The 26,048-nt window shown below is 34.8% G+C and overlaps 2 protein-coding genes across 5 annotated transcripts in view; one reads left to right on the top strand and one right to left on the bottom strand.

Annotated features, from left to right (window-relative positions):
• LOC123789226 (uncharacterized) overlaps positions 1–26,048 on the bottom strand; it is a 69,450-nt gene that overhangs the window by 34,344 nt on the left and 9,058 nt on the right. Inside the window, exons 3-4 of one of the 4 annotated variants that reach the window (XR_015723970.1) lie at positions 12,339–12,534; positions 943–1,108 (exon numbers count right to left, since the gene is read on the bottom strand). The gene's annotated coding sequence lies outside the window, so the exon portion shown is untranslated. Of the gene's footprint in view, positions 1–942; positions 1,109–6,082; positions 6,939–10,094; positions 12,535–26,048 lie in introns of those variants that run through there. The other 3 variants (XR_015723972.1, XR_015723971.1, XM_087861030.1) reach the window with 3 other exon arrangements.
• LOC123789225 (taste receptor type 2 member 2-like) lies at positions 18,319–19,233 on the top strand. Its single transcript, XM_045793135.2, has one exon. The coding sequence runs from the start codon at positions 18,319–18,321 to the stop codon at positions 19,231–19,233; it is 915 nt and encodes a 304-aa protein (XP_045649091.1).

Here is a 26,048-nt window from a genome sequence, read left to right as displayed (position 1 = left end):
TCCACAGAAAGTTCCTGTGAACCAGGAAGGACCAAAGAAGTGGGGAGAGGAAGATTTCTTATAGTTAGTCACATGTTTCTCCACAGACTGCTCAGATAGGGTGAGAGACTCAAGATAATTTACAAGAAATAAACTGTGTTTCCTTCAGAAAACCAAGCTTTGTAACATTGAATATTTAGCACACATTGTAGAATTTTTTCAGCTTTTTTGTTTTTTTCATTTTAAAATTAACATTGTAATGAATTAACTATTTGGATAATTCTATGGCCTGGCATGTAATAAATATTCAATAACGTAAAGTCAAGATCAATTCAAACTGAACTTACGAGAACAAAATAATTTTCACTTTGTGTTTAAGCTAAGTTCTTTAAAATAAAACCTGAATTTTAGGGGTGCCTGGGTGGCTTAGTCGGTTGAGCGTCTGCATTCGGCTCAGGTCCTGATCCCAGGCCCCTGCTCAGTGGGAAGTTTGCTTCTTCCTTTCTCCCTACCCCTCCCCTCTACTTGTGCTTGCTCTCTCTCTCTCTTTCTCAAATAAATAAATAAATAAATCTTAAAAAAAAGAGAACCAGTATAAAAAAATAACAAAACCTTAATTTTAAAAAATAAGAGCACATTTACAATGTAGAAAATAAATATAAGCAATGTCAAAAGAATAGTATTTTTAAAAAGAGAGAGAGAGAGAAACCAAGAAACAGACTCAACAATAGAGAACAGACTGATGGTTAGCAGAGAGTGTGGGGATGGGTGAAACAGGTAAAGGGTATTGAGAGTACAGGTATCATGACGAGCACTGAGTAATGCATGGAATTGTTGAGTCACTAAATTGTACACCTGCAACTAATATAATACTGAGTGTTAACTATACTGGAATTAAAACAAAAAACTTCAAAAAAGAAGAAAAAAAAGAATATGTATTTTCAAAACTGTGCATAATCTTACCATACAAAGGTGACTCACTGTAACAATTTTGATGCAAAATTTCTTCCTTGGATGGAGTGGAGACAGGGCACAGAATTTCAAAACAAAAAAAGAAATCTATTTTCCTGAAGTCTAATTGTAGTGGCAGCATCAGGAATCAAGATAGAAATCCATAAGAAAAAGGTCACTGAAAAAAAACGAGAAAGAAAAAGAAAAAGGTCACTGGACCGCTTCTTTGTTACCTAAGATTCTCGGTCTAGAGTTCTTTATGACTTTCTCATGTAAGGGGAAGAACCAGGTTTTATGAGGCCTAAAGTTTGGATAATCTGGGCCCTCCTTATAAAAAAGAATACAAATTTATGCATACAAAATGAATATTTTTTAGAAAGAGAAAAATCACAACATATTACATATTTTTAAAAGTGGGCAGAGGTGCCTGGGTGGCTCAGTTGGTTAAACATCTGACTTCGTCTTGGGTCATGGTCTCAGGGTCCTGGGATCAAGTCTGGCATGGGGCTCCCTGCTCAGTGGAGAGCCCGCTTCTCCCTTTCTCTCTCCCTCTGCCTCTTCCCCTGTTCTCTCTCTCTCTCTCTCTCAAATAAATAAAATCTTTTTTAATAAACCTGGAAAATACCATAAACATCACAAAATGCAAATAAAATGCATATTTTTATTAATAACTGCCTCATACACTTCTACAATACTTTTTCCTACATTTTTTAGCTGTACACTCTTTGAATGCCTCCTCACATGAAACAATGTTATGACATTTTCTATGGAGAATGGGAAGATAATCCAATCTTCTAGCGTAGTTGATAGATTTGTGAGAGAAAGGGAGAGAGAGAGAGAGAGATTGTGAGAGAGAGGGCGAGCAGGGGGGAGAAAGAGAAGCAGGCTCCACACTGAGCAGGGAGCCGGATGCTGGGCTCCATCCCAGGACCCTGGGATCATGACCTGAGCTGAAGGTAGATGCTTAACTGACTGACTGAGCCACCCAAGAGCCCCTAGAAAAATTTCTTTTAGATTCACAGCTCATCACTAGTGCTTTCGAATAAAGTTTTGCAAGAGCTGTTTCCTTCATTTATAAACTGTACAGTTTGGACACATTTCCACAGACAAGCACTTGAGTATGTCTATTTCAAGACCAATTTTTTTCTCCATCTCTCTTCTAGTGTCAGATGCTGTTGGACATATTTATAGAGTACTATGCCTCTGACTCAGGTGCTAACATCCTTGCGCCATGACACCATCCTAATTGGCATGATGGATGACAGAAAGCCGTTCCCACCCAGAGACAACCAGGAAATGACGTTAACTATCTGTGTAAGAGATGGGGAGCCACATTAACTATGTGCTCTTTTCAACTCAGTTGCAATGTATCCCCAACTAACTTCCTTTTAGACTAATCTCAAAACGTTCTTCCTTTTTTTTCTTTAAAGATTAATTCATTTTTACTTTAGAGAGAGAGAGAGAGTAGGAGAGCACGTGTAGGGGAGGGGCAGTGGGAGAGGGTGAGCAGACTCCCCGCTGAGCAGGGAGCCAGCTCAGGACCTGAGCTGAAACCAAGAGTCAGATGCTTAACCAACTGAGCCACCCAGGCGCCCCTCAAAACTTTCTTCAATTATCCCAACCCCATTTACACTGAAGAAAATATAAAGAAGACAAAGAGAGAACAGTCTTCACTGCTTTCAGATAAAATACTTGACTTTTGCAAATGTTACAAAAGCATATGTTTATTCCCACTGCTACAGGTCCCTTGTGAGGCCCTGGAAGTAAAGGGCCAGTCATAGCATGAAGCCCTGAAGCTTGCAGCCGCTTCAGTGGTCTCCTGGTAAATCCAACTCTGACTGCAGAGTTGTGCTTTGTTTTACCAAAAGCGAGTCTCCTAAAATTTCTCTCACCCACAGGTGATAACTCCTCAAAGACATAGACAGAGCTGCGTGGCACAAAGCATCCACATGGTTTCATGAACATTTGCTCAGCTAAGTAGATCTCTTTTCATACCAAAGGCTATTCCAGTATTTCGGTGTAGAGCACTAGTAAGTCTAATAATGAATTTAATTACGATTATATGTTTATATTAAGGTGGCAAAGAATAGTAATAACAAATAGTTAACTCACCTACATAATGTTTCCCCATGTTTATATGGTGTTTTTAACTTTCCAATATACATTTCCATAAAGACTACGGCTATTAGCTAGATTCACTGTCACCAGTAAAAATCTAGATAATACATGTAAATATGGATTAGTAAAAAGATTTGTCATCTCATGTATTTACATAGAACAAAACCTGCATTTACCTACAGTACAATAATTTAATGTATAAGCAGACACAGCAGGAACTACAGTCCCTCCCTCCATGTAAATATGTGCCATTCTGTATATACAAACTACCTCTACAACAAAATGGAGATCAGATAAGTGGGATTAAAAACCATAGTACATGATTTTATGTTCAAAATTTGTCATTTAGGCAATTTCTTTTTTTAAAATATTTTATTTATTTATTTGAGAGAGAGAGAGAGAGCATGAGCAGGGGGGAGAGGGAGAAGCAGACTCCCCACCGAGCAGAGCTGGAGCCCAGGACCCCCAGGATCATGGCCTGAGCCAAAGGTAGATGCTTAACCAACTGAACCACCCAGGCGCCCTAGCAATTTCAAGTATTATTTTGAGACTTAAAAAGTAGCAATCTCTTTTATTACATCACAGATTTAGTTATCTTATAACCCACTTACTAATGATAAAGTTTAAAATGACATTCATATTTCAGTTATGAAAGAAGAACCATATAATAATTAATTGTAAAAATATCTGTATTTTGATGATGGCTTATGACCAAAAAAAGATTTTTAAGTGCTAAGAAAATGTGTATTTTTATCTTTCTGTCTGTATTCCAGAAGTTATTGTAATTAGAATCTTTTTGCAAATAAAACATACAAGAAAACTGAAAAGAGAATTCTTATGAGCAAAGATGAAAAGTAAGCATTCTGATTTTTGCTTCAGCGACAATTCATCTCAATAGATCAATAATGTGCCAGTTAACTAGAAAAAACAGAATATCACTTGAATTGGGGGAGCAATAAAACAGCCACGCCACACTGCTTGTTGAATAAGATAAATGTTCTGAACCAACATTATATGACACCAACATGCTGTTTTTTATAATCAAATAGTGGACATACTTGTGTCTGGATGATTTCACGCAGAAAAATTGATTTGAAAAAGTATTCCATAAAAACCAGTCTTGGTATTCACAGCTGATGCCTTTTTAAAGTAAAAAAATTTTTTTCTAATACAGAAAATGCTATAACCACATGACATTCAACTAACACTAAATTAACGAGTGTTATGAACTCATTTAAAATTAAAATTAAACTTGAAAATAAGCAATATGCTTCTGGCCAAAGGAATTTTGGATTGATCTACTACTGATTTTGACTCAAATTTTCATTGAACTTTATTTGTTGTAATTTTTATAAAGATAAATCCCACAATATATGACCAAAGATTTCTCTATCACTATGCCCATAATATTAAACCCAGTTATTTTAAAAGTTAACTATTATGACCTCCTAATATATGTCTTTTGTTTTTCTCGAGATGAGGATCTTAATCTGGCTGTAATTAGTCAATCAAAGTCAGACTCTGAAACCTCTGAAATTATATCCATAATTTTTTTGGGGGTGTGATATTTTTAAAGGAAGGTGGTTCAGAGTATTCATCAGATTCTTAAAACAGTGTGTGACCCGCAAAGTCTCAATACCTAACTGACATTATTGTCAGCTAGAATGTAGAAAGTGAAGAACTAGAATCAAGAAAGTCATTGGAGTGTTTGAGTGTCTGTATCCAGCTGAATTTTCATATTTATAAGTTGATTTTGAGTATAGCATTGTTTATTTCATTCAAGATAGATTCTCCTCTTCTTTCCCAGCAAACCAGTCATGTATCCCAGAAAACACTTAAATGAAGTATACAGAATCACTATCTCAGTATTTTTGAAAATTACTAAAATCTAAGACCATATATTATTTTTCAGTTCTAGATAATTGTGTAACAAGAACTGTAATTTCTGTTCAAAGTAAATAAAAAGGAGTCCTGAAGTGAATAAGAAATAAACTTCTTTTTCTGTGCTGTGTGTGTGTCATTTGCTAGAGCCTGCATAAGTACATAGTCCACCTTGTTCTTGCAACTTAACATTCCATCGCTCTGTCTGTTACAGTTACTAAAAAACCATTATAATTTGCTTTTCACCTCCTTTCAGCACATTAATTGGTGTCCATTTATATTTAACTTGTTAATACGGGCAATTGAGAAACCACCAATATATACAGGCAAGATTTCATCTTTTAAGATATTATCTTTAGAAATTCATTTTAGAAATAAAAAATGCTGTGTTGCATTTTAATTTCCCTATTGTCTTCAATTAGGGAACTGTCATTCATATTATTTCGTTATGTTTTGCTTTGCTTGCTATTCCTAAATATGTAAAACACCTTTGTCATTTTTCCCCCTTAGGGATATATTTGCCTTCCGATCAGTTTGGTGTAGGGGTTGTAATATATACAATGTATAGAGAGAGCTGTAATAAATATGTAATATATTACACATTTGTAATATATATTTATGTGAATATAAATATGTGTATATAATTTTATATATAATATACTTTTTCTTAGGAAAGTAAAAATATGTATTTTATTGAAATCTCCATTTTTAAAAATTAAATTAGAATAGCCAGGATTTGAGACAAAATAGACAAAATCCTTTTGCTTATGAACAACAGAATAGTCCACTGGGTCTACTAAGTTCTTCTGTGCTAGTAATAGTATCCTTAGGTGGTTTTATTCATGTCACTCATTTTCTGAATTAATTCTAAATAAAAAAAATTACAGCTTTAAAATAACTTAAATCTCAAGTGTTTCTCTCATAGTCACTAGATTTCCAGTGTACTCTGACCTCCATCTGTGATGGTGTATTTAAAGGTATGGTAACAGATTAAAAAGCAAAGCTTAATAGCTAAATTAAAGAGTTCCTATCAGAACTGCTTTTACGAATAGTACAACAAGTTCATCTTCTGTCAAATAAGTATGTAATGACTTACAGATACAAATATAGAATTAAGTTTGACTTTCTAATTAAGGAACTGTTTAAAGCATACAGATGAAAGGAAGTCACTTAAAGTAACAACAACAGGCAATGGATATAAATAGACGAATTACAGAAGAGAAAACTTAGGTGGATAATACATATATCAAAAAAAGCTCAACCACACTTATGCTAAAAATGCAAATAAAAATCAAAAACCATTTCACTCTCAAATTAAAAAACATCTTTAGAAGAAACACAAAATGCTGACAGATGTACAGTAAGCAGAAACAATCATTTTCCTAATGCGATGTAAACTTCTACAGTTTCCTGAAAACAATGTCAATATAGGTCATGAACTTAAAAATTGTCACATACTTTGATATACTCCTCTATCCCAACCTAAGTAGATAATCAGAAATAAAATCAAACACCTGCATACAAAGATGTTCTATTTAATATTAGTCAAAAATTGGGAAAAATATAAACATCTAACAAATTAAGAATAATTAATTACTCTCTGATTCTGAAATATATTTACCTATTAGAGGTTATGTTTTGGAAAATTATTTTGCAATAAGGTAAAGTGCCCACAATATAATGGGAACAGAAATAAGCTGCTGCATCAATGAGTGGTTAGTTGATGTGTTACCCGTGCAACCGGAACCCCTTTTAAATTATTTTTGTTTTTATTTTATTCTGTTATTTTTATTATTTTTTTAGTTTTTAAGTATAATTAGCATACAGTGTTGAGTTAGTTTAGGGCGTATAATATAGTGACTCAACAATTCTAAACATTTCTCAGTGCTCCTCACCGCGAGTGTACTTCTAATCCCTTTCACCCATTTTACCCCTCCCCCACTCACCTCTCAGCCACACGGAATTCCTTTTACAGTAAGTGTATGTAGAATGATTATAGCAACTCCATTCTTTTCAAAAGAAAAACGATTAAGATTATTGAAAGTTTATGCAGTTGTGATTCTAGACCTAGATTAACCACTAATCCATATTCGAAAAAAAAATTTTTTTTAACCAAAAAAGCGCTTACATTTTTAGAATTATGACTAGCCTTGACTGAAAATTTTGGTTTTCATTTAGAATACTATCAGCTAGAAAAAGAAAAAAAAAACAATAACAAACAAAAAAGCTCCCTGAACCAAGGCCAAAATACGGAGACTTATTCATAAATGATTTGTCAATGCTAGTGATCATTCAGGAGACAGAGCAGAGTAGAAAGAAAGTGATTGAGACTCCAGAAGGCAGGCGGACAAGCTGATAGCGGTTCATCCGCTGACCTGCATAAAGGATATCACCAGGTTTAGATGCTTATTTCCCAAGCTAATGTGGTGCTAACCATAATTCAAAATGTGATCATTGGATTTAGACCTTTGTAAAGCTATGTTGTGACCACAGGGATGAAATTTTAAAAACCAATAACCAATAATATTATGAATAAAAAATGATAACAAAAACGATTTTGTTTTCCCTTTTGTAGAGGAATCCGTGTAATAAAATCCATAGTTATATTGAGTTATCTTTTTAACATATATTTTTAAACCTCCTAGAGATAATAGGATTACTTCATAATTTTAGTCATATTTATTTGGTTGATCACTGATAACTATTGAGTGATTTGAACAATAGTCATGGATATGTTTATTTTCAAGGTTTACAGTCAATGAATATATACTCTTTTTCTCTTGGAGACAGAACTCCAATTGCATAAACACATTAAAAATAGTCTCTCCAGAATTTTCCACATTTCTTTTACTCATTACGAATGATTGCAAAATGTTAAGAGAATTAGAATACACACATTTAAAATAAGCAACACACATCTAACCAAGTAAAAAATTCCATTCCAAAAATCCAGTGATCAAAATTTAAAAGCAACCCGAGTTAACCTATTTCCTAGAATCCATATTCTATTTCTGAGAGGGAGGACCAGCAGGATGGTAGTAAGTACACATATTGCTGCACACACACGCAAAATGTACTCTGCATGTAATCTTGGAAAAGAAAAAAATTCTCCTTTCTTCACTAGTTTTTAGATGTCACAGTCATAAATATACCAGCTTGGTATTTCAGATTCAGAAGAAATATGTCTCCTCGAAGTGTTGACATTTTTTTGTGGATACCTTTTGAGAAAAAACTCAATTTGCACACACTGCTGTGCACATAATCTAGTTTTCTTCTTCTGAATTAGCACGGAAGGCCTACCTGACCACATCATATGTAAATCAAGGAAGGGTGTACTACTTTTTCTCCACTTGTGGATGAATTGCTTCCTATGACCTTCTGAAAGGTCCATATATCGCTACTTGAATACATCAGTTCTGAAATGTCAATGTCACCAAAATTGGGCATGGAGGTTTTTATTTTCTACAAATGTTGTCTCAAGGTAACATCAGCTAGATCTCAGACAAGGAAAAATCTTGTTTGATTAACTTTCTAAAATCTATCAGAAACAAAGGACGTGGGGGAAAAAAAAAGGACGGAAATCCATCTTGTATTGTGGACAGCCCAAAGGATTATACTAAAGCTAGAGAAGATAAATGGTGCCACTGGAGTTTTAACTTATTGCTGGTTGGTTTATAGCTGCTACAAATCTTTCCTTTTAATAATTTATCTTTGAAAAGATAAGGAAAATAGTAACAAATGTATCATTCTCCAACAAATTGCTCTCTTTTCATTTTGAGTCCAAAGTGCTTCTGGAAATATAAAGATACATTAGAGTCTTATGTTGGAATACGGTCACTTCGAATTTGGAATGGATGTGGAAAATAAGAGTGCTGAAGAAGGGACAGATCATATCAAAATATCTAAACACTGTTTATTCAAATTTATTGAAACAATTTGGTCTTCAAAATGCACTAAAAAATAGCAGACTTCGGGATTTGGGGGGTTGTTATTATGTGTTCTAAACCATGATTTGGAGTTATGCTATCACTATATTTTGTGCTGTTGGCTACTTTTCTGGTGTGCAAGTTACTATGGAATGTTAGACATCTAAAAGTGGGCTGCAGTCCATTTCAGGACAGAGAAATAATAGAATGCATGTTTTACTTCTATTAGGGACCCATTCTAAATACTTGTCTCTGACTCTTGGACTAAAATTTTCTTCTTCTGTCTGCTTCTATTACGTTATTTAACATTTACTCAATTGCAATGAAAAAAAATGAAAATGTCCTTCCCCCAACTTTATCTTTGTTCTACTATCTTAGATGCATATTTGTCATATTCAGCCAGTTCATAACGACTAGTTTACATTTTGCATTTTTATGCAACTTTCAAAAGTATTGCATCCTTAATTTCCTGCTTGTTTAAAATGTCCCATGGAATATAAGAGTTAAATTTTAGTGATATGCTAAGAAGGTAATGAATTCCTTAATTATGTAGTCTCTTTGAGAAACTAAACTCTTCTCTATCTCCTCATCCACTGATAATCTAAGACATGAATTATAATTTACACAGGGGAAGGCTTTCAAAGCAGAAGTACAATAAGCATTAGAGTATCAGCTTGAGTGGGGGGAGTGGAGAAGAGTTGGCTCACAAGCAGGACTTTAATCCAATAGAGTAGTCAGTGGATCATGAAATACTATTCTTTATCTGTCCTAGATGGGCCATAGCTCAGGCAAAGGCAACTCAACTGCTTCAAGGTTTTGGCAGAAAGATGAGTCTGAAAATGTTGACAAAATCAAAATTGTAGCCATTCTTTTTTTTTTCTATACACTTGTTTTGCCCAAGAGGAAATGTAAGCCCAGAAATTGAAATGACCTACATAAATTCTGCTTATTTTTTAGTCATTTAACCCTGAAAAAGTCACCTAATCTAGAGGATTCCAAAATGTCTTCCTCTATAAAATGGGCATGGTTGTGGTGGGATCTGATTTCTTTCTTCTACCAATAAGATTTTTCAGGTTTTTTTAGGATTTTATTTATTTATTTGTCAGAGAGAGAGAGAGAGCACGCACAAGCATGGGGAGCAACAGGGAGAGGGAGAGGCAGGTCCCTACTGAGCAAGGAGCCAGAGGTGGGACTTGACCCCAGGACCTCAGAATCATGACCTGAGCAGAAGGTAGACGCTTAACCAACTGAGCCACCCAGGCATCCCACTAGTGATAAGGTTTTTATGAATCCTAGGAGTTCTATAACTTTCCAGTGAACTGAGTTGTGTCTCACTTCCCCCCCACACACACACACAAATCAATAACAATATTTATTGAATATTTATTATTAGGTTCTGTTTGCTGTTTGCCATCTCAGTTCCATGGCATCCAGACACAGTCAGATATGCTAATAATACAGTCTCCACAGCTTCATCACTTCACGAATGTGCTCCTAAAAAAGTGGATTATATTCAATATCTTCCCATTAATGTATATATTGAAAGAATTGCGGCTATTAAACTGTGATTCTCCAGTTGATTTTACATGTATTCTTTAATAATTTTGGTGAAACACACTATTCCAATCAGAATATATGTAGTGCTTTGCTCAGCAACATGGTCTCCAGACAGAGAGAGAACACCTGTATTCAAATCCTTATTTACACTATCCTGAAGCTTCAGTTTTGGAACTTCACTGTGTTCATCAAATGAGGGAATTCCATAGTTTTTCAGTAAGAATTAAACAATAGTAAATATGTAGAACAATGCCTAGAATAAAATAAATACTTGCTAATATTATTGCAAAGCAACTGATACATTTATTGTCAACTCTGAGTACAATTAGAAAATTTACTTAATTTCCATTACTTAAATTTGATGTCTACGTTTTTTTCAGAGAATAAGCCCATGAATGCCATATAACACATATGGAAATAACTTTGGCAGCTTGGATCATGAGTCTGAAGTTCACCTTATTGCGATTCTCCTTCACTCGCCTGATACTTAGTGTCCTAGAAACTTGTGGAGGGAACTCAGAGAATATATTTAAAAATTTGTCTCCATGGGCACCTGGGTGGCTCAGTTGGTTAAGCGACTGCCTTCGGCTCAGGTCATGATCCCGGGGTCCTGGAATCGAGTCCCACATTGGGCTCCCCCTACTCTGCAGAGAGCCTGCTTCTCCCTCTCCCTCTGTCTATTGCTCCCCCTGCTTGTGCTCTCTCTGTCTCTCTCTCTGTGTGTCAAATAAAGAAACAAAATCTTTAAAAAGAAAACTTGTCTCCAAGCTCAAAGTTCATATCACCTATGAGAATACTGAAATCAACACAACATAAAAATAAACAAACTACATTGAACATACATGAAGACATATTGCATGAACTTTAAAACATTGTTTCTCTAGTGATTGGAATCTGGTCTCGGCAAGGAGACAGTGGCCCAAATGTTGCCGGTATGTGAACAAGGTACACGCATAAACATGGTTTTAAACACTTAAGAGTTCTTTCACCTCCTATGACCATGTAATGACAAGACAGATTATAAATGAAATTTTGCATCATTTCTTTACAGAAGGCCAAAAAACATTTTGAGTATTGCTGTCGTTGTAGTTGTTGTATTACAGAAATAAGCCAATTCAATGCATTAAGTTGGACCAATAAAGGATTCAATCTTTAGAGCCGATTCTCTGCATAATTTCAATATCAAAGCAAGGGTAATGAAAAAATCGTAAACAAAAATATTTTCAGCTGAAAGAATGAAAACAATTTCAATCTCCTTAGGGATCTATAAAGCACCTACCCTAAGCACTAGAAAGTACTAGTAATTCAATGTGCTTGTTTAAAAAAAAATCAGACATTTATACAGTTATAATCAATGAGAACCAAATTAGCTGATATCTGTGCATGAAAAATAACTGGTCATAGTGTCGATATTTAAAGTTCATTCTAATTTTTCAAGCCATTTATGAACATCTTAGAATCAGGCAGCCCTTACCACATTGTTCAAAGCAGAGCAAAGCAAACAAACAGACAAACAAAAAACTCCATGGGAGCTATACTAGTTCCCAAGGTTCATGTGAGACTTTAGAATATGTATCGACTGGGAGATCAGGAAACTAAAACTTGTTTAATAAATTATAAGTATTGCTAATATAATTTAATATATTATAGATACTGTTATTTCTCTTTAATAGCAAATTTATTTTTAAGTAGAATTTTCAAAGATTATTTAATTAGAAAATCATCTCTCTCCATTTGGCCACTGCTTTTTCCAGACCTCTAAACAACCCCATGAATTATTAACTTCAAGACTCTCTCACTCACCATGAACTTCCCCAAGATCTGAGAAAGAGCTCCTCACTAAAATTTTCTTCCAAAATGGATTCAATAAGGGCAAATGCAAAACAGTCCACATATGACAGGAAAATCACAAATGCAAATACTAACCAGGTAAATTGTAGCTGAATGTCAATTATGCCTTTAGAATAGTTCTTGGAAAATTCAAGCTTTCTCTTCAATTAGTGATGTATTTAGAGAAGCAAATGAGAGCTGGATTCCAGGATTTCAGAATGGCATAAGCTCTGGGTAAATTCAAATCTCATAGCAGAGTCATATAACCCTCAGACTATGCCACGAGCTGCACCTGTATGAATGTGACAAATGCAAGATAGTTTGAAATGAACTCAGCAAAAAATGGGAAAGCACTTGGACACTCAGCAGGAGTAGAATCCAGCTTATAAATTATGCATTTGTCTAAGAAATGAGATTCGAAATAACTTTATAAAATGTTTTGTGTGATTTTGTATTTTCTTAAGATTTTATGTATCCATACCGTTTATGCATTCTGAAGTTGCTATTATAAATATGCAGTTTTTAAAATGAAGTACTTTTTGTAAAATATAGTTATAATTATAATTAATCTTTATTACAAGAAATTAATCTTTATTACAATCAATTTGTTAATTTTTTTTTTTTGGCTAACAAGAGTTTCCTTATTTTGCTCCATGTTTTATTACTCAAGTTTACCACAGAAAATTGAAAGGACCGTAGAAAAGAAATAATGGAAAATAAAGAAAATAATGTGATTGTTATCTCCCCAAATGCTGATTACCAAGGTGAAGATACTTGAAATACAAAAAAGTTCCCTATTTCTGCACTAGAATAGGATATGTTTCAGGTATATGCATATATCTTTTCCATAATGCCTTATAATAGTATGGGTAAAAAGCAATGAATATTTATCATAATAAAAAAAATTTCCCCAATAGGCAGTATACATTTCAAGACTTTTAGTCTAACATTACACTATTAATAGTTTGTCATGTAAATGTCCATTGGCTGGTTATGTATATGCTAAATTGTACATCATTTTCTCAGGCATCTTTAATTCAACAACATCATTCAGTGAAACACAATTATAAAAAATATTAATGAAAACAGAATTCTTGGAAAATGGAAGACTATAATTGATTTAATTTCTAGTTTAACTAAGAAGTAGATTCTGTAGAGGTCTACAATATTTGAAAACTCAGTTATCAGATCCTTTTAAATGTAATCATTCAATACACATGATCCAGTCTCAGAGAGGTAATTTAGGACACAAAGCTGTAAACTGTATAAATCCCATTTTCTTTCTCTCATCTCAATCATGACACTGGTCTACAGTTTAGAAATGAGATGAAGCTTCTTCACCTGTACCCAATATCAGGAATATATTCCTGGAGGCCATGGGGCAGGCAGATATCATTCCCTGGGCAAAATCAAGGTTTATAGACAAGGGCAATGGTATGTCCAGAAATCAAAGGCAAAATTGATCTACAGGTCACAAAACCAGCATTTTAGAAAAGATTGAGATGGGGCAAATCTTGCTTCATTTTGAATAGCTATGAAGTGTAGAAGATGGGTGGAGAAGGTGATGAAGCCCTCAGGGGAATGCTCCGGAGGTGGCACTGACATTTACCTTCACGGGCTAGTGGATGTACATTGTACCTGTGACTTTGGGAGGCTTTAAAAAACATCAAAGGGTGTGGACAACAGGTGGCAAATCCAGTTCTTTGCTTTTTTCTTTTTGTTTCTTTTCAATACTCTTACTATCTTTTAAAAAATTTATTCAACTTATTGAAACTAAAAAAAAATAATTCATGCATTTCTCCCACTTACTACCTCTTGCCTCTTTCAACCACAGATCTGTTCTCTGTATCTATGAGCTTGGTTTGTTTTGTTTTAGCTTTTTTGCTTTTTGTTTTTAAGATTCTACACATAAAAGAGATCATACAGTATTTGTCTTTTTCTGTCTGGCTTATTTCACTTAGCAAAATGCCCTCAAGGTCCATTCATGTTCTTGCAAATGACAAGATTTCATTCTTTCATTCTTTTTTATTGCTGAATAATATTCTTCTGTGTGTGTGTATATGTGTGTGTGTGTGTGTGTGTGTGTGTATCACAATTTGTTTATCCATTCATCCATTGATGGACATTTACGTTGTTTCTATATCTTGGTTTTTATAAATAATGCTTCAGTGAATTTGAGTTAGTGTTTTTGTTTTCTTCAGATAAATACCCAGAAGTGGAATTGCTGGATCATATGGTAGTTCTACTTTTAATTTTTTGAGGAACTGCCATACTGTTTTCCACAGTGGTTGTACCAATTTACATTTCTACCAGCAGCACGCAAAGGTTCTCTTTGCTTCGCATCTTTGCCAGCACTTGTTATTTTTTGTCATTTAGATAACAGCCATCCTAACACATGCGATATCCCATTGTGGCTTTCATTTACATTTCCCTGATAATTAATGATGTTGAACATCTTTTCATGTACCTGTTGCCCATCTATATGTCTTCTTTAGAAAAATGTCTATTCAGATCTTCTGTCTGTTTTTTTAAAGTAGGCTCCACACTCAGTGTGGAGCCCAAGTTGGGGCTTGAACTGAGATCAAGACCTGAGCTGATATCAGGAGTCAGACACTTAATGGAATGAACCACCCAGGAACCCCTCTTCTGCCATTTATTTATTTATTTAAATATTTATTTATTTTAGAGTGAGAGAGAGAACATGTGAGTGTAGGGAGGGGGAGAAGGCGAGGGAGAGAGAAACCTTAGCAGACTCCATACACAGCATGGAGCCTAACATGGGGCCTGATCTCACAATCCTGAGATCATGACCTGAGCTGAAACCAAGAGTAGGATTCTTAACTGACTGCACCACCCAGGGGCCCATTTTTAAATCAAATTGTTTTTTTGTTTGTTTTGGGGGGACTTTTGTGGTTGTTTTGTTGTTGAGTTGTATGAGTTCTTTATATATTTTAGATATAAGCCCCCTATCAGATATATGATTTGCAATTATTTTCTCCCATTCAGTAGGTTCCCTTTCCAATTTGTTGATGGTTTTATTTGCTGTGCAGAAGTTTTTTAGTTTAACGTATTTCCACTTGTTTATTTTTGCCTTTGTTGCCTTTGCTTTTGGTGTCAGATTCAAAAAATCATCGTCGAGACTCATGTTAAGGAGCTAACTGCTTGTTTTCTTCTAGGAGTTTTACAGCTTCAGGTTTTACATTCAAATCTTTAATTCATTTTGAGTTTATTTTTGTGTATGGCATAAGAAAGTGGTCCACTTTTATTCTTCTGCATGTGGTTGTCTAATCTTTCCAACACCATTTATTAAAGAGGCTGTCCTCTCCACATTATATATTCTTGACTCCTTTGTTGCAAATTAATTGACCGTATATGTTTAATTTTGGGCTCTCTATTCTGTTCTTTTGATCTATATGTCTGTTTTTAGGCCAATACTGTACTGTTTTAATTACTATAGTTTTGCAATATCATTTGAAGTCGGGGAGTGTAATGCCTCAAGCCCAAATTGGGGCTCGAACTGAGATCAAGACCCGAGCTGATACTAAGAGTCAGAGACTTAACCGACTCTGATTTCAAATTATTTACAGAGATATTGGCCTGTAATTTTCTTTTCTTATGGTGCCTTTTTCTGGTTTTGGTGTCAGTCTAGACTCATAAAATAGTTTGGAAGAATTCCCTCTCTTTTATTTTTTGAAAGAAATTTTTTTTAAAGAGTTTGAGAAGGAGTGGTATTAATTATAGTTCGAATGTCTGGTGGAATTCACTGATGAAGCCATCTCATCCTGGACTTTTGTTTGTTAGGAGGTTTTTGATTACTATTCAATTTCCTTGTTGGTAATCAGTCTGTTCCAATTTTCTATTTCATCATGATTCAGTGTTGGTAGGTTGTATGTTTTTAGGAATTTATTCATTTCCTCTAGGTTGTCTAATTTATTGGCATATAATTGTTCATAGTAGACTCTTATGATCTTTTGCATTTCTGTCATTAATGTAACACCTCTTTCACTTCTGATTTTATTTATTTTAGTCAGTCTGACTAAAAGTTTGTTGATTTTGTTTATCTTTTCAAAGAACTATTTCTTAGTTACATTGATCTTTTCTATTGTCTTTCTAGTCTTTATTTTATTGATTTCTTCTCTAATCTTTTTATTTCCTTCCTTTACTAGCTTTGGGCTCTATTTATTCTTTTATAGCTTCTTGAGATGTAAAGTTAGATTGTTTATTTGAGAATTTTCTTGTTTCTTGAAATAGACACTTATCACCATGAATTCCCTTAGAACTGTTTTTGCTGCATCTCAAAAATTTTTGTTTGTTTCAAGGTCTTTTTTAAATTTCTCTTTCGATTTCTTCTTTTACCCAGTGCTTGTTCAATAGCATGTTGTTTAATCTCCACATATTTGTAAACTTTTTAATGTGCTTCGTGTAATCAATTTCTAGTTTTATACCATGTGGCTGGAAAAAAAGCTGATATGATTTCAATCCTCTTTAATTTATTAAGAAATGTTTTGTCACCTAACATATGATCTATCTTGGAAAATATTTCATGTGTACTGAGAAAAATCTATATTCTGTTGCTTTTGCATGGAATGTTCTGTAAATACCTGTTAAGTCCCTCTGGCCTAACATGTCATTTAAGGCCAATGTTTTCTTATTGATTTTCAGTCTGGATGATCTATCCAATTGGTGTAAACGGGGTATTAAAGTCCTGTACTATTAATGTGTTTCTATTTCTCCCTTTATGTTTGCTAGCATTTGCTTTATATATTAAGTGTCCTTATGCTGGGTGCATAAATATTTACAAATGTTATATCTTATTGTTGGATTCACTCTTTACCATTATATAAAGCCCTTCTTTATCTCGTACTGCAGTCTTTGTTTTAAAGTCTATGTTGTCTAATATAAGTACAGCCAGTCCAGCTTTGTTTTGGCTCTATTTGCATGAAATGTCTTTTTCTACCCCTTTCCTTTCAGTCTGTGTATGTTCTTCCACCTAAGGTATGTCTCTTGTGGGCAGCATATAGATAAGTCTTATTTCTTATTAAAACTATTTCAACTGTCTTATTGAAAATATTTCTTAATAGAATCATTGTTTTCTTGCCGGGGTAAACACAGTATGAAGACAGACATTTGATAGTATTAATAGTAGGTAGCATTTGTTGAGTGTTTAGTATGACCTCGTCACTGAGCCAAGCAGTTTGAGCACCATATTTTATTTATGAAGTAATAATGTTTTATTTACATTTAACATATGATGTATCTAAAGTTCAGTAAGGTTATGTGAACATGTCTTTGTAATAAGAAATGCAATAACCTTTTGAAATGATGCTCTTCAGCTGAGCATTAGATGACGGAAACATGAGAATTAGTTATGCTAGTTAAGCACTACTTCTCTCACTGTGGTTTGCTGAAACTCAGGTCAGAATTCTACAGAGAAAACTTTAAAAATATGAGAGATCATTTAGAGGAATGAAGGATTCTTCATCCCAGGAAGTGATTTTCAAGTCCTGAGAAGAAATTACCTTTGTCGGGTGGGAGGAGTAGGGAGAGGGGAGGAGGAAATTTCTTGAAATGTCTTGGAATTATTATTAGGAAAAAGCTGTACTGAGAAAAGAGTCATATCTGAGGTTGGATATTTGTGGCAATAATAAAAAATAATTGTCTATCCTGAGGATATATCATTTGTCATCAGGAAAAAACAAAAGACAAAAAGGAAATAGGAGTAACCTAAATAAAATGTATTTATAATCATATTTTTGGGCAAAGTTGAGTAAGAATGAGAACTGATTAATGCCAATATGGCAATTTTCCCTAGGATGTAATTGGAAGGCCTCACCATCATTCAAATCTTTGAATTTGCATCCCCATGGTTTCTTTTGAAGAGCACCAGATTCAAAAAGTAGTCCCTTTGATTTTCTTCCTTAGGGTAAAAGTGTACTGCAAGATTCTACTTATGATCCAGGAGTTGGAAGAAGATCAGATTTCTCGGGACTACGTGTATGTTCCTATCTGCAAGATCATCTGAGGAGAGGTATTTAACACCATCCAGAGGAAAAAGCTAGGATTCGTGGTAGGAAACATGGTCTCCTCTTTGTCAGCTATTCCTCATGTTATCGTTATGTCAGCAGAATTTATCACAGGGATTACAGTAAATGGATTTCTTATCATCATCAACTGTAAAGAATTGATCAAAAGCAGAAAGCTAACACCAATGCAACTCCTTTTCATATGTATAGGGATGTCAAGATTTGGTCTGCTGATGGTGTTAATGGTACAAGGTTTTTTCTCTGTGTTCTTTCCACTCTTTTATAGGGTAAAAATTTATGGTGCAGCAATGTTGTTCTTTTGGATGTTTTTGAGCTCTCTCAGTCTGTGGTTTGCCACCTGCCTTTCTGTATTTTACTGCCTCAAGATATCAGGCTTCACTCAGTCCTATTTTCTTTGGCTGAAATTCAGGATCTCAAAGTTAATGCTTTGGCTGCTTCTGGGAAGCTTTCTGGCCTCCATGAGCACTGCAGCTCTGTGTGTTGAGGCAGATTACCCCCAAAACACGGACAGTGATGATGGTCTCAAGAATGACACACTGAAGAGGACTGAAGCCAAGATAAGGCAAATTAATGAAGTGCTTCTTGTCAACTTGGCATTACTATTTCCTCTAGCCATATTTGTGATGTGCACTTTTATGTTATTCATTTCTCTCTACAAGCACACTCATCGGATGCAAAATGGATTTCATGGTGTTAGAAATGCCAGCACAGAAGCCCATATAAATGCATTAAAAACAGTGATAACATTCTTTTGCTTCTTTATTTCTTATTTTGCTGCCTTCATGGCAAATATGACATTCAGTATTCCTTATGGAAGTCATTGCTTCTTTGTACTAAAGGACATAATGGCCGCATTTCCCTCTGGCCATTCAATTATAATCATCTTGAGTAATTCTAAATTCCAACAACATTTCAGGAAACTCCTCTGCCTCAAAAAGAATCGATGAAAAGGAGAAGCAATGTAAAATATTGTGTATTTCTTTGACATGGATTTGATGGACTTAGGTTTTGTTTTTGGTTACTTATGTATTTTGTGTTCTCTTTTTCTGGCAATTTCCTTCTCATCTCCTACACCCAGGACATGTGAAACACTAATTCTGATGTTGGATGGATAGGATATTTCTTTTTCCAGGGATTGTATACTTTAAAATATTGTGATAGTAACACATTTTAAAAATTAGTACTTGTAATAGAGTGCCAATTGTATTATAAATCGGGAGGAAAATTGCATTATCTGTCTTTTCAAGTCATTGAGAATCTCCTGGTTTTGATGAGCAAAATCAGATTAATTTAGGCTAAGACTTGGAACAATATAATATATTTGGTTATTTGGGTAAACATAACTATTTTTCAAAGAGCATCATGAGTGTAATTATTGTTAGAATGCAGATTATACATTGAAGGTGTATGTATGTTGAGGCAATGTATTCAGATATACAGATTAAAGTCTTACTTTGCTTTTGATGTCAGTTACTAGTTCAGTTTGGTAAAATCTAAGATGCAAATGGAGCTAGCATGCGTGTGCATATACACACACAATCCAGGGTCTCTATTTTTGACAAGACAAATAAATCTTTTTCAACCCCCTGAAGTGTTAAACTCATGCCCAGAGAGAATATGAGTGAGGTCATTGACATCGAAGTTCCAGCAGGAAAATGTTCAGCTGGTGTCTTAACCCCTTGACTGTTGTGTTGATTCATTCCAACTGGAAATAATGTCTGGGGTATGGCAGCAGCAAATGACTTGAAGATCTGAGGTAAAGTGTTGAAGTATGTTGATAGATTTAAGTGGATTCTGTTCTTTAAGGATCTTAAATAGCCTTGCTTTAGGAAAGAAAAATAATTTTTGTAATATCTTACATCTCAGGGTATCTGTTTGATTCTGTGGCACCCCTAAACAAACAACCAGAAAGATGTGTAGGTGCTGGAATTGCAAATAAATTGTCATTAGCTGAATTGGAAGTGGCAAGGATAGGAAAAAACCAACCTACACATGTGGGTGTGTGCCTTTGTGTGATTTTTTTTACTTTACAAAATGTTTTTACACACAGTTGTTTACTTCATCCTCAGAATACTTTGTAAAGTAGGCAGTGGCATTATCTCAATTTTCACTTGCAAAAGTAAGGTTGGGAGAGGTATTTACACAGTCTTAAAGTCCGTCAGCTACTCTCAGTGGTATGACTGGAACTCAAATGTGGCTCTTCTGTCTCTAAAGCCAGTACCTTCTTACTTGGTTTTCTTGCCATTATTGTTTATAGCAACTTTAGATCCTGAAATTTGTGATAGAAACAATGTTCACGCTATAATGTATGACACCCTTTCTTTATTATGTCCCTAAAATGCCAACTGAAAAACATTTCACAAATCTCTGCCGTATCCTATTATTTGTTCAAATTATTTATTTTTTATTAATCTCATATTTGGTTTACTAATAGTCTGAAGTCATCTAAACACGGGTTCCCCAATTTATAATTTAATATGACTCAACTCTGGGAAATTGCTATGTCACTCTCACTTACTATGGGTCAGGTAAAACTAAACTCACTACTAGGAAAAACTGGTATTCACTATGTTTACAGCCTGAGTTCTGGACAATTGTGTAACTGGAGCCTACTGATTATAGAATGACCTATAAGTTTTGCATCATCCTGGGGAAGCCCCAGGACCCCTTGTTTCCAAAGCCATGCTGAAAGTCTCACTAGTGCTAGTGCCTGAATTTCATAGGTAGTCATGACAGATACTTCCATGTTGAGGTCTGATACCATTGAGCCACTTATATCTTCTACTATATTCATTTATTTTTTTAATTTAAAAATAATTTTAATAATTGTTTTTTAACTTGTAAAATAATACATAATGTAGAAAATTGGGAAAATACAGAAATATAAGAAGTGAACCCGATAGAATCCAAGGTCAAATTTTCATATACATTTTTCCAGCATTTGAAATCCATATATACATATATGCATATACAAGTTTATATGTGTGCACTGTAATTTATTACATCATGGGGATTATGTTGTATATATACTTTATGCAATATTTTAATTTAAATTACATGTACAAAATTTTGTGTTTCTAACAGCTTCACATTTCGTTTTATGGATGTAATTTTGTTTTTAATCATTCTTCTATCATTAACCTATATCTCCATTAACAAAGAGAACTACACAGTTGAAAATAATGCTTGTATTATTGAAGAAAAAAACAGAGATCATTCAAACAAAACAAACAAAAAAATAAAAGTCTACAATTAAAGAATGATCATACAAGAGTAACCAAATTGGTACTAATGCCTTGAAAAATTTTGGCATGAGAATTCCTTGACATAGGTCTGTGGGCATGGAAATCCTTGAAATGAGCCTGTTGGCATGGGAAACTTTTATAATGATGCCATGGGCTGGGAATTCCTTGGAATGGGGCTGTATCATGAGATGAATTCTAAGATTTCATCAAGTCTGTATGAAAAGGCACTAATGCCTTTAAGAGAAATTCCCATAATCAGGTAATTAATTTTCTATTCCAGAATTGCTTTACTTTTTGTGTATATTAACTCACTAATCATCACAACCCTGGCAGAGAATATTGTTATCTGTACTAAATATTAGGAAATCTAAACTTGGAGAGATGAAAGAAGCGGTTACTTATCTAGACCTGAATCTTGCCTTCTAAACTTAAAGTCCTAATTTTTTTCTAAATGCAATTGTGCATTAAAATTGCCTGGGGAATATTTTCAATTTGTGGATTTCCAGGCTTATCCTAGACTGGCTGAATACAGTCTCTGGGGATGGAGCCCCCAAATCTATATTATAGACATGCCCAGTGAATTCTGATGTAACTGGTTTACGGACCAAGGTTTGTGGCCCACCACATTACAGAATATTAATGCTACTAACTGGAGCCTTAAAAATATATTCATGTCAATATAAAGTCTTTCTTGGGATAAATTTTTTAAGGCATTTAAATAACATTCTTTTCCATTACAAAACTTGAATAAGTTAGTGTTCAACCTTTTTTTTTTTTTTTTTACTTACTATCGACTCTTTTGGTTGAAAGGAATGGATTCACGTTTTGGTCACCTAATGTCAGAAGACACACATGGGATGCACATGAAATGATAAAGAAGAAACACTGTTGTGGAAATCCAAAAATAAAAGCTGCGGCTGGCCGAGTAGAAGGAAACTCTATAGATAGAACTCAACAGCCATAATTTTTGGAACTTTCTCTAGTGCTCATCCAATATTATGAGTCAACCTCTCTCTGCACACCTACTTTTCCTTCTCTCACTATAGGCAGTAATTCTCCTCCATGATACATATATATACAGGATCATTCCAAGGATTTCCATGCCCACAGACCTATATGTATGTATGTATGTATGTATGTATGTATGTATTTTTTTCTTCCTCAACCGTATTTTTCTGCTTATATATACAACTCCTTACATACATAACTCCTATTTCATCGTAAATACAGCTAACTCTACCATTCTGGATTTGACTCTACTTCATGACTTTCTTCTATCTTAAACTTCAGTGTATATCAGTGTGATGATTTGACTTATCTCTGAATTCAAATTTTTCTAGGGTATAACTTATGACACATCTGTCATCTGATTACACATCTGTCATTGTTGTCAGGCCATTATGAGGATCTCTGATACATCTAGGTACTGATTATCCTTAGATCAGGGGTCCAAATTTGAACCAATCAGATTCAATCTGGAAGATAAAGCCTAGGGCTCCCTGTCCCTTCAGTTGGGCTGTTAAGCAGGGAAGTTTCTCTGAAAGCACCCTCGGGTATCAGGTACCACGAATATCATGAATCTATATGCTTCTCTAATGCCTCATTTTTCAGGACTCAGGTAAGACAAGGGATGTCCATAGTTTCCATGAAGAATTTTCATGTCACTGGGAGCTTAAAATCCAGAAAAGGAGTTTGATTTATCTTCCCTTTGTATTCTAGATAATTTTCTGTCAAGGAAGACTTGTAATATATGTGGATGAGGTCTTACTAAACAAGACTAAATGTACACTGTTCAGTAAGTAAGTAAATACTGAGTCAATTATGCAGGCACACTGAGAGGTCCACATGTTTGTATGTTTGTAGTTCTTGGGCACATCACAGTTGTTGTAATCTGGAAAATGAGTTTTAGGACATTTGTATTTGTTCTATTTCTTCTGGCTTCTCCCTGTGTAGATATAGATCTCTTTTACTCATCTCAACACTAGACAATTTATATTTAATTAATCAAGAAAGAGTTTTAGCTTTAACCATTGGAGTTAAGTTACTAGAAAGAAGGCCTTTTCAAATTAACCCTGAAAATCCTGTCCTTCTTCTGTGACACTAAATAGTAAATCTTCTGAAAATTGAAGTCTTCCTCCCATATACACACAAACATATTTATCCAAACTTTTAAAATAAGAAGAATTGCAAGATCTTGTTGTATAAGAATTCCTTCCATTTTATAAGACAAGCTTCCTGGACTTCAGGGAAGGGATAAATAGGAAAATTGCCAATAACTTTCACATAAGTAATTTCAGGATTAAAAGAGGTAATACAGATTTCTCCACTTGGGGTTATGAATTGGCCATTGATACTACTCATGACACCAAATATGATATGATATAATGTTTTCAGAAGGAGATACTCTGATAACAACATAGATTAGCTTTGTATCAGTTACTTTGCCCCTGATTCCATGGAGTAAAGGGCAGGTCAATCTCAGTAAGGATGTGCACTCTGGAAAATTAGTTCTTTGCGTGTCTGACTTGAATGGGATGCATCTCAGTAGACATCCAGGGGATGATGGGAAATAGAAGTATTTTAAACTAAATTTGCAATTTTTGTCAGAGTTCTAATGTGTGAAACAGATTCCTCAGTACAGAGGCTCCTTGACACATGGAAAGGAACACCCAGATTTCATGCTTCAAATTGAGGGGAGTGAGTCATTAATGAAATTTTTTTAAAGATTTATTTCTTTACTTGAGAGAGACAAAGCACAGGGGGAGGAGCAGAGGGAAAGGGAGAAAGAGAATCTCAAGCAGACTCCCCGCTGAGCACAGAGCCCAACCTGGAGCTCAGTCTCACAACCCTGAGATCATGACTTGAGCTGAAACCAAGAGTTGGTCCCTTACCCGATAGACAGTGCCACCCAGGTGCCCTGGTAATGGAATTCTTATAACACTGTGCTGTGAGGCCATGCTATATGTAATAGATGAATGTAGGAGAATATTTAACTTCTTAGGGAAATTATAACAGTAGTTGCTTACAGTATCACTGAGCACAAAGCATTTATACTCAAAGTACATAAGTTATATCAACAAACGCTCTTTCAGTGGATGCCAAACATTGTTCTCTAATTTCTCTAGGGGTGTATAGTTTTATAGAGGTGATAGGGCAATGGAAATGGTATTCCATGGAAGTTGATGGGAATTAGAAAGGATGGGGCTTTACTGATCCAGTTTTCTATGTAATGATTCTGAACTTTCAAATGTGTTTGCATTTTCAGAGACCCTTAGTTGTTGCGATATGTTTTACTAATTAATTTTAAAAGCTGCTAAGTCTGTGCTTATATACCCTTTTTAAAAATTTGTACTTCCCCATTGGTTTTAAAAAATTATACTTCCCCTACTATGGTTTTTTCAATACCTAATTTCATGGAAGTAAAATAAGCTGGCAATTTTTTTCTTCAAACCATCTTTAAATTATTATTAAGTTTTGTTTTTGCTTTTCAAATATATACTAAATTTTCTAAGAAATTTAGGCAGGTCTGCCAATATTCTCAAGTGTTGTGCCATATGTACTGTAATGTGTTAAAGCCTCTATAATAATTTTAGTCATAAAATCACATTCTAAAAAAACACAAGGCATTCCTTGGGGTGCTTGAGTGGCTCAGTCGGTTAAGTGTCTGCCTTGGTCATGATCCCAGGGTCCTGGGATTGAGCCCCGCATCGGGCTTCCTGCTCAGCAGGGAGTACGCTTCTCCCTCTGCTCCCCACCCCTCCACCCCCACTCATGCTCTCTTTCTCTCAAATAAATAAACTCTTAAAAAAAAAAAGCAAAGATTTGCTACCATATGAAAGAAGTTTTAGAATCTATACTAGTAATTCCCTCACCATTCTCTAAAGCAGACGTTCTCAAATTTAAATTGACATCAGAATCACAAGGGCTCATTAAAACAGATTGCTGCACCCCACCTTCGGAGTTTCTGACACGGGTAGGGCCTGAGAATGAGCATTTCTAAAGGTATTCATGCTGGTGGTCAGGGACCAGACCTTGGGAACCATTGACTGAGTGTCAGTGTATTGTAAAGGCTAAGAACCAGGTCTCTGAGGCCAAACTGGATGGGTTTTCATCCTGGGTCAGCTGCTTGTTAGTTGTATAATCTTGAGCAAGTCATAAGACCCATTCCTTCAGCATCCTCATCTGTCAATGAAGTAATAGAAGTACCTATTCCCAAAGGTTGCTGTGAGATTGAGTCTGTTAACAGGTGCAAAACACCTAGGACAGTGTCTAGCACACAGCAAAGACCTGGCCCAAATATTTAGTAAGTCAAGGAAATATTTTAATTGCCACTACATGGAAGGTGTGCAGATTATTTCTTAAATACATTTTTTTAGACTTTTGAAATTGGACAAATAGAACTAAAATTCTATATTGGTACTTTGAGAAAAGAGGTAAAATATGCTGTAGCTTAGAATGACAAAAAAGGTTAATACTTTGGTTTTGCATAAAAGTAGGCAAGTCATTTGACGTCTATA

Source organism: Ursus americanus, chromosome 3 (genome assembly GCF_024610735.1).
Source record: "Ursus americanus isolate L20-20 chromosome 3, mUrsAme1.1.p, whole genome shotgun sequence".
Classification (NCBI taxonomy): domain Eukaryota; kingdom Metazoa; phylum Chordata; class Mammalia; order Carnivora; family Ursidae; genus Ursus; species Ursus americanus.
Note: the sequence above shows the minus strand (reverse complement) of the source record. Positions and strands in the feature narration are given on the sequence as shown.

Bases quoted from the DNA above. Each gene is read 5' to 3' on its own strand.
- LOC123789225 (XM_045793135.2), top strand. From the start codon at position 18,319: ATGGTCTCCTCTTTGTCAGCTATTCCTCATGTTATCGTTATGTCAGCA.